This window comes from Aethalodelphis obliquidens, unplaced genomic scaffold (assembly GCF_003676395.1).
Source record: "Aethalodelphis obliquidens isolate GAN/ISIS:26980383/991018 unplaced genomic scaffold, ASM367639v1 scaffold7, whole genome shotgun sequence".
Classification (NCBI taxonomy): Eukaryota; Metazoa; Chordata; class Mammalia; order Artiodactyla; family Delphinidae; genus Aethalodelphis; species Aethalodelphis obliquidens.
In genome coordinates, this window is record NW_020837951.1 from 13,890,087 (window position 1) to 13,909,264 (window position 19,178).

The window sequence follows — 19,178 nt, forward strand, 5'->3', positions numbered from 1 at the left end:
AGCAGGCAGAGACACTGGGAAGGTTGGATTGGCGTGATGGCTTGAAGGGCTTGATGGCTGCTGGACCTGTGGATGAGGGAAGAGGCCGCAGAGGTCCCCCCGACCCAGGTCCTGAGCGTGAGCAACCGTGGGATGGGAGGGCAGTTTGCCGAGTTTGTGGGAAAAGGGGAGAAAGAGGAGATGTTTTGGGGTGCAGGAGGTGGGAAGATGAGCTTTCAGTTGGGACGCATTGGGTTGAGGGATTGCAGGCACCAAGAGGAGAGTCCAGGAGATGCTGGGCCTGTGGAGTGAGGCCTGAATTAAAGGAGATGCAGGTTCATTCCTTCCCCAGCTGCTGAGCCTAGCCTCGGGCTGGGTGCCAGGAATGCAGGGGTGAACACTGTCTTCCTTATATGGAGCTCCCATGTGGGGGAGGAAACACGCGTTAAAAACAGAAAGTCACGATTGGTGCTGGAGGTAAGTTCCAGGTCTGGGCTGTGACAAAAGCCGGGGAGTGATCAGCTCTGCCTGGGTGTGGGGCAGGGAGAGCTTAGGAGAGGAGAGCTCTGGGCTTGGGGTGAGGCACCCTCACAGGTGGGACGCGTGGCACGGTTTAGAGCAGCCTCGGTCCCTGTTAGCGTACGCTGGAGAAGCTTGGTTGCCCATCGTTTTGGCAGACGGAGCCCTTTTGGGGAAGGGTTAATGCTTGCTGAGTACTGACTGTGGTCCGGGCAGTGGGGTCTCCATGGGCGTGGGTGATCAGGTCGGGGCCTCCCTAAGGCTGCCTGCTCCTGGGGTCTCCTACCGGTCCGGCTGGGGAGGCACCGAAACGTGACGTGTCAGTCCTGCAAGTGCACCCGTCTCTCAGGGATAGAGGTGCCTCAGGCACGCTCCCGGCAGCCAGCTCTGGGTTTCTGCCTGCTCGCTTGGGTGTGGCCCTCTGTGGTGGAACTCTTCTGGGCCTAGGATCAGTGTGTTCCGTCCCTGAAGGCAGGCCTGCCCAGGAAGCTAAATTGAGGTCAGAGGTGTGAGTGAATTGGATGGAGCAGGGGCCCTTCGTCACGCCCCGGTGAGCTGGATCCAGGTCTGCCGCGTGACTGACCACCACCGCTGAGCAGGGCCCTCACCAGGACGGACGCTGCCCGTGTCCTGGCCTCCCGCCGGCCTTTTCAAAGGTACATGCTTTAGCTCCTTGATTTCCTTCAACTGGACCTTACAGCTAGTCCGTATCTCTAAGACAGTCAGCCTTGAGGAGCCCTGCAGGTCAGTATGGCCAACAGACATATTTTATTTGACCCAAACAGTACTTTGAAAAGATGGAATTCGTTGCCGATGTTAAAAAAAAAAAACAAACACCTAATTTCACGTGAAAGTCTAGATTTCCAGCTTCTCTTGAAAACCCGGAAGGCGTGGCAGGACTGGGCCAGGGTCTTGCTGGACTGAGGCTGCTCTCTTAGGCGGGCTGGGGCACTAGGCTGGCGACAGTCCCCACAGGCCTTCCCTGCTCATTTCCATCCCTGTCTAGAACTTGCTTTAAGGTCACTAAAGCAAATCAATTTCATCGAAGTGTAAGTTGCACGCAGCAGGACACATCCATTTTAAGCGTGTACTTTGGTGACTTTTTACCTCTCCAGTTGACCGTGTGATGATTTCAAAGTTGAACCCCTAGAGGGCAGTCTTACTCCTCCGAGTTCTGCGGGGCACCGCGCTGGTGCTGCCCGGTTCCCTCTGTACCCAATTATTTTAGTCCTTTTGGGGCGCCATAACAAAATACCACAGATTGGGTAGCTTACAAACAATAGAAGCTTATTTCTTACAGTTCTGGAGGCCGAAAGTCCGAGATCAGGGCGCCAGCATGGTTGGGCGACGGCCCTCTTCCGGGTCGCAGACTTCTTACTGTGTCCCCACCTGGTGGAAGGGTGGGGGATCTTTCTGGAGTTCCATCTGTGCTGCCATTCATGCGAGTTCCACCCTCAGGATCTTATCTCCTCCCGAAGGCCCCACCTCCTAATCCTGTCACCTTTGGGGGTCAGGATTTCAGTATAGGAATTTTGGGTGGACACAAATTTTCAGATACTCAAATACGCATTGCTAGGCGCTTTAACTGCTTTTAGCTCACTCCTCCCCTTCGCCCTGGGAGCTCGGGAAGCTCTCTCAGACTTCCAAGCCTTTGCTCTTTCTACCCTACTGAGTTGCTTTCTAGGCTTAGCTGGAGAGACTCTTCTGAGAGTCCTTTGACAAAATGCTAATTGCTCAGTGTTTTAAAAAAAAATAATTATAGCCATATAGCCATTGTTATTTGTTGAGTTCTGCCATGTGCCTGGAGTTGTGCAGCATTTTAAATAGCTTATCTCCATTCCACATAAGCAAGTTATGGCCGCTTTATAGCCGAGGCAGTGCAGGCTCAGAGAGGTTAAATGACTTGGCCGTGGTCAGGGGTAATTCGGGGGCCCGGAGAAGGGTGTGCTCAGCTCTTCCTGAGGAGGGCCTCTGGGGTCTTGAGGGGATGTAACGCCTCACTGGCGGTGGCGGGATGAATGGGTGTTTATCAGGTGGGTGCAGGAGCAGAGGTGTGAAGGGCATTCTGGGTAGAGGGAGTGGTGTGCTCAGGGCAGCCCAGCTCCCAGACAGGCTTGGGAGGGAGGCCCTGAGAGCCAATGAAGAGGGTGTCCGTTTCCTGTGAGAGGCACGACGGACGCCGTCAGCAGCACCTCTGATCTACTAGGCCCTAAGAGACAGGGCCGCGATCGCCTTGCTGAGGAGTTTGGCCTTTATTTTGGAAGCCAGTCTGTTTTAGACTTGGCCCTGGGAAGCCTTGGCGAGACGCCCTCTGGTTTTCACGCTCACTGGAACCATTCTGCTTTACTGGTCATGTTTGTTGAGTCTCACTGACAGATTCCTTAGGGAGAGATTTCTTGCCCCTCCCCACCCCCCGCCCCCCAAATTCATAATCCACTGCTGTCGATGGTGGGGGCCAATGAAAGTCTTTGAGCGGGAGTGTGACTTGATCAGACCGTAGGCTGGCAGCTCAGAGGATGGATTGACCAGGGCCGGGCTGGAGGCGAATGCTGGCCCCAAATCTCCCACCTGCAAAATGTGGTTCCGTTTATGTTCGATCGTTGGACGCGTCTACTTTGAAGATGTCTGGCCCTGTTACCTACCTCCTCCTGCTACACTGAGCTAAGAGAACAGCTTAGAATTAATATTTAAATTTTGTTCTCTTTCAGACTGATTGAGGAGTTGAAGCTGTCTTTGAAGAGCAAAGAAGCTTTAATTCAGTGCCTGAAAGAGGAGAAATCTCGGATGGCATCTCCAGATGAAAACGTGTCATCTGGAGAGCTCCGAGGACTTCCTGCTGCTCTGAGGGGAGATGAGGAGAGAGGGACCGAGGTGAGGTGACGGGACATGGCGGGGGACTTTAATTAGCAGACCTGATCTCCCTGTGGGAAGTGGATGCACATTCAGTCCCCAGGGTTCGCACACAGTGGCCTTCAAAATATTAGCTCCCTGTTGTCTGCTGAGGAATTACCAGAAAGCTCCTTTGTCAGGGGCCCTGGCATTTCTTTTATCCTTCCAGTCTCGTGTTCATGTAGAGTCGGTTGAAAAAAAACAGTCCAGGGACTTCCCTGGTGGTCCAGTGGTAAAGAATCAGCCTTCCGATGCAGGGGATACGGGTTTGATCCCTGGTCAGGGAACTAAGATCCCACATGCCTTGGGGCAAATAAACCCGCAACTACTGAGCTTGCGCGCCTCAACTAGAGAGCCCGCGTGCCACAAACTAGGGAGCCCACACGCCCTGGAGCCTATGTGCCACAACTTGGGAAGAGAAAAACCCGCACGCCACAACTAGAGAGAAGCCCGTGCGCCACAATGAAAAGCCTGCGTGCCACAACTAAGACCCTATGCAGCCACGCAGCCAAAAAAAAGAAAACAAAACCTTTAAAACAAACAAAATAGTCCACACCTGCACGCCTCTGTTTTCCCATGGGTTAATTTGTCGATGCCCGGGGACTTTATTTGCACCCACTGGGTTTGGTTTGTCTCTGTGGTTAGAGGCAGACTTGAGGCCACCTTCGGTTGGAAACTTCAGAAGCAGCGGGGAAGGGAAATAACTTGTATCGGGCCTGGCAGCACTCGAAGGGTGTCAGCGTGCACCTCAATTAATCCTGGCACCTTGCAAGGCAGAGATCACGGTCCCCTCGTCGGGTAGAGAAACATGCTCAGACGCGTCGTGATATTTTCCCAGGCTCCAAGTGGTGGGTCGCTGGTAGAGACCCCAAAGCCCTCCTGGACCCCTGCCCCCCCTCCCCCAGGCCACCTCCATGCCCAGCTGTTTTGAAGTGGGTGGGCAGGCCTGGAGGTGCAGGCAGGCCTGGTAGCGGCTTTCTGGTCCTGGTTGGACCTAGGGTGGCTGCCATGTGTGGTCCCTAAACGCCAGGGGACGTCTCAGCGCTCATGGACTGTCTCAGTCGCTTTGTGGAGCAGGGTCTCCTTTGTCCCGACCACAGCAGCGAAGCCTCCGGCCCCCCCGGCTAGTTGTTGGCTGTGATTAGCCCACGTCTGCTCCTCCTTCCGGCCCTTCTCGCCCCGCGGGTGCTGTGCTTCAGTGGCTTTTGCGCCGTCCCGTAGCTCTTTGGTTCACGCTCCATGGGGCTGGTGGTCAGCCCGTGCGGGTTACTTGTCTTTACCTTTTCTTAACTCGGGTGCATTTCCGGGGAGACAGAAGGAGTGGATGATTGTTTTCATGAGCTCCTCAGCAGTGGGGTGGGGAATAGAAAGTAAATGCAGTGCTCATTCTAACCGTTCTGGGGAGGCTGCTGGATTGCGGATCCCTTCCGAGCACCAATGAATGCCTTTTCTTAGGCTGCACAAATGGAGGAGGAGAAGGAGAGAAATCGCTTTGAAGAGAGGATCCAGGTATGTTGACACAATTTTTACAGACGTATTGAGGATTTATCCCTGCCTCTTGCTTTCTTCTGAGTGCAACAGATAATCCTGTGTGACAGTAGCTGTCACTCGTTGAGTCAAGCTCTAGGTGTGTCAGAGAGGAGGATTTCGTAGCCTTCACGATAACTCTGGAGTAGGCGTTCCCATTTTGCAGATGTAACACATGGGGCTCAGAGAGGTGAGGCTCCGTCCCCAGGGTCACAGAGTTGGAAGAGGTGTAGCAAGGATTCAGACCTGCCAGGCCAATCGCAGAGCCACTGCTGCAGGGTCCCCTAGTCACAGCGGCCGCCATTTGTGTAGCGCCTGCCAGCGTAGAAAGTGCTTTCACGTCCATTATCTCATTTGATTCTCACAACAGCCCGGGAGGGAGGCAGCGGTGAATATCTTTAGAAATGAACTCAGACTATAAATGTATATATTCGGTCTCCATCAAACCAAATTCTCTGCTGGCTTTTGTAGCATTAAGGAGTGAAATTAATGATCTGTCATTTCCCCCAAATAACCTGCTACGGTTTCAAAGGCTCTGCTGTGACTGTATTCAGATTCCAGAAGGCATTGGAGTCCTTTCCACGGGAGTAGCTGTCATCGTCTTAACTGATCTGATCCCCTTCCTACACCCAGCCCTGTTGCCGCGAGTGGTAAAGCAGTAACTTGGAGCTGATGCCACGATTCTCAGCTCTACTTGGAAACATTAATCACAGGTTGACAGGAATGATAGAATAACTGCGTTTGAGTGTGCTCTTAAAGTTATATTTACAGTGCATTTTGGTTAAAATGCATCAACTTAGTGAATCTTTTTCTAATCTAATTTAGGCACTTCAGAAGGACCTGAGAGAGAAGGAAAGAGAAATTGCTACGGAAAAGAAAAATAGTTTAAAGAGGGATAAAGCCATTCAGGGTCTAACCATGGCACTAAAGTCGAAGGAAAAAGAGGTATGTCTGATACACCTGAAGTGAGACTTTTCTCTATTAGCTTCTGTGACAGGCCTGTCTTACCCTGAATTTTTAGCTTTAGGTAAAAAGTTTATAAGAGAGGGAGGGAGGGAGACGCAAGAGGGAAGACATATGGGAACATATGTATAACTGATTGACTTTGTTATAAAGCAGAAACTAACACACCATTGTAAAGCAATCATACCCCAATAAAGATGTTAAAAAAATAAATAAATAAATGAAACTCAAAAAAAAAAAAAAGTTTATAAGAGAGCTGAGATGAATATAGAAAGTGGGGAAAGGGTCCTGTAGTCAATTAGAAGTTCTTTTGTAGAGTAATTCAGTGCTGTCCGCATGACTATAATGCGAGTTATGTATGTAATTTAAAATTTTCTAGTAGCCACATTAAAAGAAGTAAAAAGAAACAAGTGAAATTAACTTTAAAATACATACATGCCAGATGTCAACATGTAATCAATAAAAGAAAAATAGCAATGAGGTATTTAACATTTTTAAACTCTGACTTTTGTCACCATATTGGACAGCGTGGGTCTGATCTTTTGAAAGACAACAGAAAATTGAGATAAAGGCGTTTTGGGAGGCAAGGCCATGACTGCGACATCTCACCTGGGTGGTCTGCAGGCTCCTCAGATCCGGCACTTTCTCAACAGACCCATCACCTCCATCGCCGCCCCCATCTCACCATCCTACTCCATTTTCTCTGCCCTTGCCTGCGTTGGTGACACTACCGTATCCCTAGTCGTGCCAGCCAGAAGTCGCCCTTGCCTTCCGCTTGTTGCCTTTGGGATCCAAGGTGGTGGCTCATGGTTCTTTGCGGTTCTCCTGTCACGAGTATAGCCATCAGTTATGTCTCAGTAACTCCTCGGCACAGATACAGAGAAGAAAACACAGCTCTGCTTGCCAGTCTAGTGGGGAAAAAAGACAGCATGAAGGTGTTGTGATTGAGGGAAGTGCAGGGGGCTGTGGAAGCAGAGGGAAGGGGGCCTGGTCCAGGTTAGGGTGTGGATGCGGGGAGCGGGGAGCGGGGAGCGCTTCTTCCTGGAGGAGGTGTCTGAGCTGAATCTTAAAGGAGGACCAGGAATTAGCTGGGAAGTGAGGCGGAGACGGGGAGGCCATTTCGCGCAGAGGGGAGAATGCTGGTCAGAGCCTTACGTTAGGAAAGAGCCCCTTGTGTGTTTGTGGAAACAGAACGGTTTGAGGTTCTCAGAGCATCAAGCGCAGAGCTGAAGTGAGGCGAGAGAAGAAGCTGGAGGCGTTGCAAGGGGCAGCGGAGGTGGTGGAACTCAGAGGGTAGCAAGGCCACTGAAGGCTCCGAGCGGAGGGGTGTGGTCACGTTTGCATCCCAGAGCAGCCTGTGGCTGTACTGGGGAAGGGAACGGCAGAAGGGCGAGAACGGAGGCAGGGAGGCCAGTAGCTGAGGTGAGAGCCCCCTAGTTCAGAAAGGCTGAATTAGAGCAGCGGTCACAGTAAGTAGGAGTGGAGGGGTGGGGCGTATTCAAGAAATACAACTAGAAATAATTAAAAATTAGAAGTGAATTTGGGGAACTTTGATGATTAGACGTAGGACTCGGGAGAAGGAGCAGTCAAGGGTGACTTCTGGCTGCGTGACTGGGGATATGGTGTGCCACCACCTCCCTTAAAAGCATAGACGATGGAGGATCATGGTGAGGTGGGGGCGGCGATGGAGGTGATGAGCCTGTTCAGAAGGTACCGACTTTGAGAAGCCCATGGACCGTTCAGGTGAGAAGTCCAGGAGGCAGATGGATCCGCGAGTCTAAAGCTTGGAGAAGGCCCAGGCCTGGAGGTATAGGTCTGGGAGTCAGTCGTATACAGATACGAGTGAAAAATCTGAGAGTTGATCTACTCATCCAAGGATAGCGTGGGGTGGGAAAGGAGGCTGAGCATCGGGCCGCAGGGGACAGCAAATTTCGGGAACAGGGAGAGGAATGCACAAAGGGGGCAGGAGGAATGGCTGCAGGAGTGGGACGCCGACCAGGAAACCGGGGTTGAAGAAGCCGAGGAGGTAGGAGTTTGAGTAACCACCAGTGTCAGCCGCAGCGGAGGTTTGGTTCATAATCACGGTCAGTGTGATTTGTCTCGGGTGTTGGGAGTTCAGGGCCCAGTGGTCGTCGGAGACCCTCTGCTGTGCAGGGCACCGGTGGTAGGGCAGTTCTGGCTGCTGGCAGAGTTCAGGGTGTGGCCAGGGGAGTTCCTCGCTGACTCTGGGCCAGAGGAGAAGGTCACTGGAGGGTGAGGAGTTCTGGGAAGAGCCAGGCTCGGTGGTTGGGTGGGTCATCTCTGTGGACAATAATAGTAACTCTTAGCGTGAGCCGGGCATTACTTGAGCGCCCGTACCTATTAACGTTGTTCAAGCCTCACAGTGCTGTGGTTGGGTGAGTGGTCGTATCTTCGTTCTATAGTTGAGGGAATTAAGTCTCAAAGAGATGAAGCGCCTGGCCTGAAGTCATCCAGCTAGTAGACAGGCAAACTAGAAATCCCGCTTTTCTGACTACAGAGCCCTCGGTTACAAGCCCTTCCCAGTCCAGCAGGAAAAGCTTCTGGGCTGAGCACAGAGGGGAGCCCAGTGCATACTTGGCTGCTCTTCCTTGTTTTTACCCAGATTGAAGAACTTAACTCTGAAATTGAAGAGCTCAATGCCGCCTTTGCTAAAGCCCGAGAGGCCCCCCAGAAAGCACAGACCCAGACATTCCAGGTAAGTGTTGGCTTTGTTTGAAGTGGCTCTCTCCATGATCCTTCCTCCTGGTGATGTCAGGGCTTTGCAGCTGAAAGGAACCAAGGGAGCTCTGAGTGGTCTTTTTAAAAATTAATTAATTAATTTATTTTGGGCTGCGTTGGGTCTTCGTTGCTGTGCGCGGGCTCTCTCTAGTTGCGGCGAGCGGGGGCTACTCTTCGTTGCGGTGCGCGGGCTTCTCATGGCGGTGGCTTCTCTTGTTGCGGAGCACCGGCTCGAGGCGCGCGAGCTTCAGTAGTTGTGGCACGCAGGCTCAGTAGTTGTGGCGCACGGGTTTAGTTGCTCCGAGGCGTGTGGGATCTTTCTGGACCAGGGCTCGAACCCGTGTCCCCTGAATCGGCAGGCGGATTCTTAACCACTGCGCCACCAGGGAAGTCCTCTGAGTGGTCTTTAGTAGAAGAGTTCACTCAGTCTAATTAAAGGAGCGTCTTCTGCAGCTTTGGGTGCTTCTCCAGCCCCTTCCTCAATATGACAGTGAAGATGGTGACCACTACGCCCACAGTTAGGAGTGCTGAGCTTAGGCTGTGCCAGGAGTAGACCGTGCGAGATGTGTGGATTATCTCATTTAATCTTCACCACCCTGTGGGGAAGGTAATTTTCACCCCCCTTGTATTTGAGGGCTTTGTGAAGTTCAGTGAGGGTATACAGCTTATTCACGGTCACACAGCTTTGCAAATGACAGGACCAGGGTCTAAATGTGGTAATTGCTGCTAATAAAAGCTGCCGTTTATTGAACATGTACTATGTGTCAAGCCCTGTGCCAGGTGTTCTCCGTGGATTAGCTCAATAAATCTGTACAGCAGCGCCACGAAGTAGGCACTGTTAATATCCTTGTTTACTGCTGAGGAAATCCAGGTTCAGAGATTCAAGTAGCTTGCTCAGGGTCACAGAAGCGGTAAGCGAAAGAGCTAGGATTTGACCCCTGAATCAGTCTCGCTCCCAAGCCTGTGCTTTTCCCTTCACCCCCTATGTCTCCTCACCTGGCTTGCCTGCTCCCTGCCAGCTTTCTGTTCCAGGCTTTGGTTATTTGACCCGCCTTTTGTTTTCCCTCCAGCGTTGCACAGCAAGGGCTCCTGCGGGTCATCCCCTCAATCTTCCCTCTTTCTTGCTAATTTTAGTTCAGTGGGTTTTTTTTTTTGCGGTACGCGGGCCTCTCACTGTTGTGGCCTCTCCCGTTGCGGAGCACAGGCTCCGGACGCGCAGGCTCAGCGTCCATGGCTCACGGGCCCAGCCGCTCCACGGCGTGTGGGATCTTCCTGGACCGGGGCACGAACCTGCGTCCCCTGCATCGGCAGGCGGACTCTCAACCACTGCGCCACCAGGGAAGCCCAAGTTCAGTGTTTTGAATTAACATTTTCTTCCCATGTTTCTAGTTTCCCTCTACAGTGTATACCTGTTACTAATAACTAATGAATCAGTAATGCTCCATCGTGGGATTAAGCCCATACTGCCTTAAAGCTCCACCCTCCCACTTCTCCCTCCCATGTTGTTTTTGGTTATAAAGTAGAAGTTAGGAGTTAAATCTAATTTAAGACTGTTTGGTTCTTCAGATTCATATCCCATGCCTTATCTTTTCAGAGCTTTGGTTCACAGTAAGAGTAATTGAAGTAATTTGGTTTAAGTCCGGGTGCACTAGAAGCAGAGACAAATCTCTGTCTTTGGACTTGCAGACTTGCCTTCCCCACCATTTTGACAGTGGTTGATGAAATGGAGCTGAAATTACACTTTACACTGAGTTTTTTTCCCTTGCTTAGAAAATAACAAGGCTTAAAAGCTGAATTCTTAGCAAAACCAATTCCTTGAGAAGAAAAAGTGTATGTTGGCAATTGGTAAGCAGAGACCAGACATCCTTACGTCTTGTGATATTTTACTTGTTGGGCCTTGAAGGAAGGAAAAGAGTCTTACACGTTTACGTGTTACCCAGACTTACTACATCCATTGACTAATTTCATAACCCTCAGTCCTCGTCTAAAAGTGATCTTTGAGGTCTTGTAGTTTACAGTGTTGGCCGGGTTTCTCATCTTGCAAGGTATGGAGATCAGACACTGTTGAAATTCCTCAGGTTCTGCATGGCACGTTGGCTGTTCAGAGAGCACTCATTTAATCCTCACCCACGGAGGCAGAGTGCTCACCCGTTTGACAGGTTGCCAGTACTTGAACTCAAAGTCTGACTCCAAAGTCTCTGCTCCTTCCATTTTTCTGATTATGTGTGTGAGTCAATACACACCAGACCCTTATATCGGCTAATTCACTGCGAGGTGTGTATAATTTGAATGTTGCACAGACATTTGAAAATGCATTGTCTTTCACATTTTGGGCCCTTTTTGGGATGTCAAATGATTTGAACTAATTGCAGCATGAGTATAAGAGCTAAAGCTCACAGGGGTGGCATCAAGCGTGACAGTGACAAGTGGTATTCAGACTCTTGGAGCAGTTGCCACAGTGCAGAGAGGTAGATTCTCATCACAGGTGTGACTCTGCGAAGGTTGCGGTGTGGCCTGGCTGTGCTACCTCTGAAGCCATTTAAACAATGTATTTTCAAATTGGAAGTAGTGGTTATGTCTCCTCCCCTCCCTGCTCGGCTTTATAAAAGTAAAACTGCACGTTGCAGGAAACTCATAGAATATTTACAATGGTGGAAAGAGGTTGATAAATGTCACCAGTAAACTCACGTCTAAAGATGTTCACTGTTAGCACCTTGACTCTTTTCAAAGCGTATTTGTACATATATATATATCACCTTTGAAAAATTAAATAGCATTATAATATGTATTTTGTTATGTAATCTCTTCTGTTTTCATTTAACATTTTTTCCCTGGCAGTATATATAGATCTAACCAATCTTTAAAAAAATATATTTTGAGATAATTGTAGTTTCACATGCAGTAGACTTCTGTATACTCTTTACCTAGTTCTCCCAAAGTTAGCATCTCATGTGACGTAGGACAGTGTCACAACCAGGATATTGGTGCAATCTGTTGGCCTTACTCAGATTTCAGAGTTTGACCTGCAGTCATTTGTGTGTGTGTGTGTGTGTGTGTGTGTGTGTGTGTGTGTGTTGTGTGCTTTTTATACAGTCTTTTTAAACAGCTGCATATAGTCCATTATATGTGTGTATCATATTATTTTTACCCTGAAGAACCTGGGGTGGGACACGAATTTGAATCCTAACTCTGCTTCACTAACTTGTATCATCTTGGGCAAGATATTTGCGCTCTCCCAGTCTGCTTGCGCATTGTAACATCTGGGTGGTCACATTTACGTCACATAATCCTTACAAGGATTAAATAAGAACATGTATCTGGGCACAGGTGGTAACTCAGTAAATGTTAGCTCATCCTTAAGTTGGGTGATGTAGTTCTGGCATGACAATATAGTAGTTTTTACTTCGGTCTATTTTCAGATTCTCAGTTAATGGTGTTATACACGTAGCTTTTAGTTTGAGGAAACTCTCCATATTATCTCTTGCTTGGGAATGAAAGGTAATGGAGTAAGTGATGGAAAAGGGAACCTAGATTTACTTATCCTGCACCTGCTGAAATGGGACTTTTTGTGTCAGATTTTACCTTCACAACAACCCTGTGAAGTAGAGATCGTTCTCACACATGCGGAAACAGAACTTCAGAGAAGTTAACTTCTCCCAAGTCACACAGCTAGAACTGGTCTTTGAACTCTGGGCCTTCTGACTCTTTCTTTATTGGACTCATCATGTTTCTGTACTGTGGGGAAGAACAATTTGTTTCATATTATTTGGGCTTTAGTTTCTTTTTTAGGGGGTGGGTAGGGGGTGCTTTAGCTTCTGACCATGTCTGACTGGGTCAGGTATTTGCCACCTGATTTATAAGCACCTGACTGGTGTTATAGAATCTGAAAGTCAGGGTGTCTTGCAGGAAAAGGTAAAAAAAATTCTCCAAAGAAGTTTTCCAGAGGGCCCTCTCAGGGAAAATTAACATGGAAAGTATTTTTATGAAGTGAATCGAATGTATGAATTTGAATTCTTCGAGCTCCGATTTTTCAAGAGGCTTTGTTATCGTGATTTACATGATAATCCCACAGAACTTTGATCGCTTGATAACATCTATTATTTTAGTATCAACCATTGCTATCCTTTGTTTCACAAGCTCCTAACTGGTGTTCTCCCCTTGAATTCAGTCTGCTTGTTTTAATTTTTTGTAGTTTATTGGTGTTAACTGGAATCTGCCCAGGAATGGGCAAGACAGAATAGTGCTCTGGGAAGAACACAGGCTCTGGAGTCGTTTGAATCCCGGATTTAATCACTTACCGTCTGATGACAGGCTAGTCATTTAACAGTTTTGAGCCTCAGTTACTTAAATAGGGATAATAATGTGTACTTTGTAGGGTCCTGTGAGAGACTGAGATACAATACGTGTAAAAGTGCCTGGTTTAACCCCGCATACATAATCAGTGCTTAATAAAAGGTAACTACGAAAATTGTTCAAGGTGAGCGTTTTCCCAAATCATTGTTTATCTTCTTTTCTCTTTTTGAGTTTATTTAAATAAGCACTGCCCCAGATACATTTTTTGGGTGGGCCCGTGACCTAGGTTTCCCATTTCTTTTTATTTATTTTAATTTTAAAGGAAACTAAAACAGAAGCTTCTAATAAAACCTACTTTGGAATTTGAATGGCTTTCTCCCTCAGCCTCTGTTGCTGTGTCCTAGACAATAGTTGGGGAAGCATGGGACCAGATGGCTGGGTTGTAGGGGCCCAGGAACAGCGGAACCCCTCTGCCTCCGGAGTGACCGTGGTTGTAGCCCACCTCTGCTGAACAGCTGGGACTTCACTGTCCACAGAGGCAGAGATGGATTTCTTGGGAGGGCCCGGAAGCTGGGGCCAGTCCCTTTACTCCACAGTCTGAGCTGCGACCTTGACAGCTCAAGTGTCCCTTGCTTTAAAATTTTTAATCTTGTCCTCAATCTAATTCAAAAGACAGATTTTGTAAAAAGTTAATTTTCTTCTGAGTATAAGTATTATATATGTTTCAAAAATTTTTTCAGAAGACTGGCAAGAAGGGAAAAAAGGGAAATCAGGAAGTCCCTCAACCACTATTAACGCCTTGTTGTTTTTCCTTCTAGGCTTTCTCCTATGCATAGATTTTATTTTTTAGATCGTTTACAATTTGATTTTTTTAAAATTTATTTATTTTTGGCTGCGTTGGGTCTTCGTTGCTGTGCGCGGGCTTTCTCTAGTTGCGGTGAGGGGGCTACTCTTCGTTGAGGTGCATGGGCTTCTCAATGTGGTGGCTTCTCTTGTTGTGGAGCACGGGCTCTAGGTGCTCGGGCTTCAGTAGTTGTGGCTCGTGGGCTCTAGAGCGCAGGCTCAGTAGTTGTGGCGCACGGGCTTAGTTGCTCTGCGGCGTGTGGTATCTTCCCGGACCAGGGATTGAACCTGTGTCCCCTGCATTGGCAGGTGGATTCTTAACCACTGAGCCACCAGGGATTTTTTTTTTTTTTTAATGTAACATAGTGACTTAGAAATATTCACATATTATCAACTTTCTGTAAATGTAGTTTTAAGGTTTTATGTGTGGCTTCGTCATACTTTATTCGCTTTCATATTCTTGCACATTTAGGTTGTTTCTTATTTTTCACTGTTTTAAGTAGTTCTTTGATGAATGACTTTTTTTTTTAAAAAGAATTTATTATTTATTTATTTATTGGCTGTTTTGGGGTCTTCATTGCTGCACGTGGGCTTTTCTCTAGTTGCGGCGAGCGGGGGCTACTCCCTGCCGCGGTGCGCAGGCTTCTCACTGCGGTGGTCTCTCCCGCTGTGGAGCATGGGCGCCGGGCACAGGGGCTTCAGCAATTGTGGCTCGCAGGCTCAGTAGTTGTGGCACACGGGCCTAGCCGTACCGCGGCATGTGGGATCCTCCCGGACCAGGGCTCGAACCCACGTCCCCTGCACTGGCAGGTGGACTCCCAACCACTGCGCCACCAGGGAAGCCCCAATGACTTTGTATATAAGGCTTTTCCCCCTTATATTTTGGATTCTTCTCCGAGATTGAATCCTAGGAATGGAATTATTGGGATGATTGTGAACATCTTTATATAATACACACATACTTGATGTACATAATCTGTCCACGGGGAGTTCTATCAATGTACATTCCTGCCAGCATATTTCTTGGCTTCTAGATGCTTGGTCAGTTCTTGAAACGTGAATGTTAATTGTGCCATTTCCCAATAAGTTTGCCAGCACTGGATATTCTCATTAAAACAATCTCACTTGTTAAGTGAAAGCTTGTTTTAATTCGCTCTTTTTGATTAGTGGTGAGTTACGACATTTTTTCATATGCACGATAATCACATATGTATTTTCTCTAATAAACTGTATTAATGAAATAAACATGTTCTTGACACGCGTAGACCTCCGACTCTGCTGAACTTGTAGCCTCTTGAGGTGGCTATCGATTACTAGGTTGACCTTCCTTTTTCTCTAGATGACTGTGGGTTTATCTCTAACAGAGATGAACATTGCCAGTGCTTGAATCCATCTCTGCTTTTCAAATAAAATTCTTTATTTTCTATCTTTTAAAAATAACTTAAATTGTTTTTTTAAACTATTACAGAAATAACATGCTCACTAACCTTACAACATTTGAAAATGCAGAGAAGTAAAGGAAAAAAATCATCTGTATTCCCACCCTACTAAATACAGTTACTACTAACATTTTGTGCTTTTCTTTCTCATCTTTAAAAAAAAAAGTTTTTACACAATAATTGTAGCCTTTTCCCCCTTAACATCAACGTTGTAACATAAACACTACCCTGTGTTATTTCAAAACTTTCATATTATTTGTGCTGTGGGTCCTGAATGTTATGTTAATCTCCACCTCCCTCCACCCCACCCCCCCCACCCCCGACCAAAAAAAGAAAAACAAAACTGGTGAACAAGGAGCACCGATTTCTTGGTTTGTTTCCTGAGCTGTGAAAATCAGCCCAACTCCCCTTCCCCTCCTCTTCTTCTAGGGGTCTGAAGATTACGAGGCTGCTCTGTTAGAAAAGGCAGCCCTTTTGGCTGAGCTGCGCTCAGAAAACCTCACCAAGAGCACAGAGAACCACAGACTGCGTAGGAGCATTAAGAGAGTCAGCCGGGAGCTGAGCGACCTGCAGCAGGAGAGGGAGAGACTGGAGAAGGAGCTGGAGGCAGCCCACCAAGAGAGGAGCAAGGGAGACTGCATCACCCACGTGAGTGCCGCTCGGCCCTCGAGGTAGTGGGCAGGGCGCTTGCGCTGGCCGGGGCTCTTTGGCTGTTTTAGGGAGACAGATATTCATCGCCGAAAGCTTAGAAAAACCGGAAGAATATAAAATATTTCACTCACCATCTCATCACCTAGAAATGACCAGTCTTAGCTATTTGATGTTCTAGTCCTTTTATTCTCTCTCTCTCTCTCTTTCTGTCACACACATGCACACACACACACACGCGTGCACATTATTGGTGCACATTATTGGTGTCAAGCTGAAAATGCATTTTTGTATTGTTTCTTTTTTTTTTTTTTTATTCAATGTTCTCCCTTTGGTGTGGGGCCGTCATGAGTGTTCTTCAAAAACGTGTTTTTTTCTGTGTGAACATAATGGTTCATCACTTGAATGTGCTACAGTTTATTTAACTAGTCCTTACTGTAGGATGTTTAGTTCATTATATATATATTTGCCTTATAACAAATGCTGCAGCAAACATCCTTGTACATAAATATTTATCCACTGATTATTTCCTGATAGAGGTATAATTACTGGGTCAAAGAGTATGAATATTTTAAAGACTATTTTATAGATACACCCAAATTGTTCTCCAGAAAGATTATACCACGTTTCCCTAGGTGAGAGTGATCTTTTTTTAAGACTACTCTATTTAGCGTTGGATGTTAGTATTTAAGAAATTCTCTCTGAATTTGGTAGACAAAAAAGTTGATCTTTTACAGTTTCTGTTAGGTTTAAATGTAAGTATTCCGCATCCTGAGAGTCACGTCCAGATCCACAGCCTCGGTGCAGTCGGGTAGCACAGGGACTGAGTCTGAGTGATTGTTGACACTCAGGTTAAACGAATTCCCTGCACGGGCGCCTGGGGCAGGCAGAGTCATTGGAGTAGAGAGCTCGAAGGAGAGCCCGCAGGTACCAGAGGTTAGTTCTCTGGTGGCTGCTGTTGGCAGGGACGGGACGTCAGGACCATAGTTTGAAATCCTAAGGCTGGCACTGACAAGAGGATTGAAATATAAATGTTTGTCTATTTTAACAGAAATTTTAATGAACATCAAGAGAGAAATAATGGAAACTTAGGAAAATAAGAAAATGTCGCCTATAATTCCACCACCCTCATAAAGTAACTCTGTTTTTCAGTATCACCCTTTAGTCCTGGTGCATTTGGGGCCCCAGTCCAATCAGAGGCTAAATGCTGTTGTGTGTTCTTTGATCACTTTCTCTCTCACGGCCATCTCCGCGTGTTGTGTAGGCTCCGGAGCAGTCATGCTGAATGATGCGTACGCGTCATTGAATAGATTTCACGTGATTTACTTAATAAAAATTTCCTGCTCTCTTGGACGTTTTGGCTGTTTAAGTAATGCCACAATGAACATCTTTGGGCATAAAGGCATTTTTTTTTTTTTCTTGAAATCCCAAGGATAGATTCTGAGGATTATACTAGTTAATCATGCTGCCAAATTATTTGTCCAAAGGGCTCACCCAGTTTATGATGCAACCAGCAGTATTGGTGTATACCAGTTTATTGCATGTTATTAAAAGACCTGATATTTATTCAGTGTTACTGAAAACCAAATGTATCTAGTTGAGATGCTGATGGAAATACATGGCATGAGCCCTGAATGTTTTATTTTTTCCTTAAGGGAGGTGAAAATGTTATACATGACAAAATGCAAAGCAGTGGAAAACCCAGAGCTAATTCATGCAGCTTACGTAGTCAGTGCGAAAGATCCTCGTGGGACAGAGTAGTCAGGGAAGCCTTCTAGCAGAGATGACACTTAAGTTGAGTGAGCAGTGTGAGGTCTGAGTCGTGTGCCTCTGTGGATGAGGTAAAGAAAAGACTGGCCAGAGGGTCCTTCTCTAGAGGTCAGTTTTCATACCAATTCTTAGATCCTTCACTGTTGGATAACATTTTTTTTTTTCAGTTTAGTTTGTCCCCTCCATCCCCCTGTATCATATAAAAATGTTTATTCAATAGAAATTGGATTCGGGAGATACACACACACACACACACACACACACACACCCCTAGGTGTATAAAATATGTAATTGTTTCTTTACATTATAACTTACACTTGAAATGGCTATATAACATTACATCAAGTGGATACGCTGTAATGTATTTACCAATCCCTCTATTATCAGACAATGTTGGTTCCATAATTCACTTATTCATGAAAACTCTAGTGCTTCTAAAAGAATTTTGGACTGCTGTTGATAAGATTTATTCCTAAGTAACATGCATACGCCTTCATAAGGAAGCAAGGAATGCTTGGCAAGGAATGGAAGGGGCATGTGACAGTGAGAGGGAGAGACTAGAGTGAAGTATACTACGGGTGGGAGTTCTTTTTTGTTGTTGGGGATAGAAACCCAGCTTTAAGTAACTTAGGCAGAAAGGGGAATGCATTGCCTTGGGTAACTAAATGGCTGGAAGGACAGGGGTGACAGGAACTCTGCCGGGACCGAGTCCTTGTCTCTCTGAGAGCTGGCTTCTCTTTCTTTTTTTCTTTTTTTTTTTTTTTTTGCGGTATGCGGGCCTCTCACTGTTGTGGCCTCTCCCGTTGCGGAGCACAGGCTCCGGACGCGCAGGCTCAGCAGCCATGGCTCACGGGCCCAGCCGCTCCGCGGCATGTGGGATCTTCCCGGACCGGGGCACGAACCCGTGTCCCCTGCATCAGCAGACGGACTCTCAACCACTGCGCCACCAGGGAAGCCCTGGCTTCTCTTTCTTGCGTCCTCTTACTCCAGCTCCAAGTGGTTGGACCCAGCATTGCCAGCCCTGCTGGGATCACAGCTCCCCAGTTTAGTAAATGAGATGAAGGAGGACTCTCACACCCCACTACCCCTGTTGTCCCCTGGTCTGGAGGGCCAGACAGGTGAGGTATCGAGAGGCCCAACTTGGGTCACATGCTCATTCTTTGTCAGAAGTGAGTGTGTGTGTGGTTGTGCGTGCGTGCGTGAGTGTGTGTGTGTGTGTGAGCTCGTGTATCATCACTGGCAGCTTCCCCTAGAACCCCATGTTTGGAGGGAGTGAGCAGTTATCCAGAGAAGGCACGGCTTTGTTTCGGGGCCGTGGGCACCAAAAAGCAGCTGTGCCTCTGGATGCTCACATCAGGTGAGCCTGCCTGTGACTCAGGGCTTCCTAGTGTCTCGTCACGGCTGCTTTTCTACATTGAGTCATGCACGTTTCTGACAAGAGGATCTGGCCGTGCTTTCTTTCTTTTTGAGCATGTATCGCACCACAACAGTATCTCTGCTTAACTTCTGGTTTCATCCTAAGAATTTGACTGTGTCCATCTCGTGAGCATGCTTCGCACCCGATCTTGG

General features: G+C 47.5%; 1 protein-coding gene across 8 annotated transcripts in view; it reads left to right on the forward strand.

The window, feature by feature from the left end:
• The window catches only part of CDK5RAP2 (CDK5 regulatory subunit associated protein 2), a 181,970-nt gene that overhangs the window by 46,035 nt on the left and 116,757 nt on the right, over window positions 1–19,178 (forward strand). For 6 of the 8 annotated variants that reach the window (XM_027105057.1, XM_027105051.1, XM_027105053.1 and 3 more), the window contains 5 exons: window positions 3,207–3,369; window positions 4,843–4,896; window positions 5,740–5,859; window positions 8,501–8,593; window positions 15,621–15,839. In XM_027105057.1, the coding sequence (XP_026960858.1) occupies window positions 3,207–3,369; window positions 4,843–4,896; window positions 5,740–5,859; window positions 8,501–8,593; window positions 15,621–15,839 (649 nt within the window). Of the gene's footprint in view, window positions 1–3,206; window positions 3,370–4,842; window positions 4,897–5,517; window positions 5,628–5,739; window positions 5,860–8,500; window positions 8,594–15,620; window positions 15,840–19,178 lie in introns of those variants that run through there. The other 2 variants (XM_027105056.1, XM_027105059.1) reach the window with 2 other exon arrangements.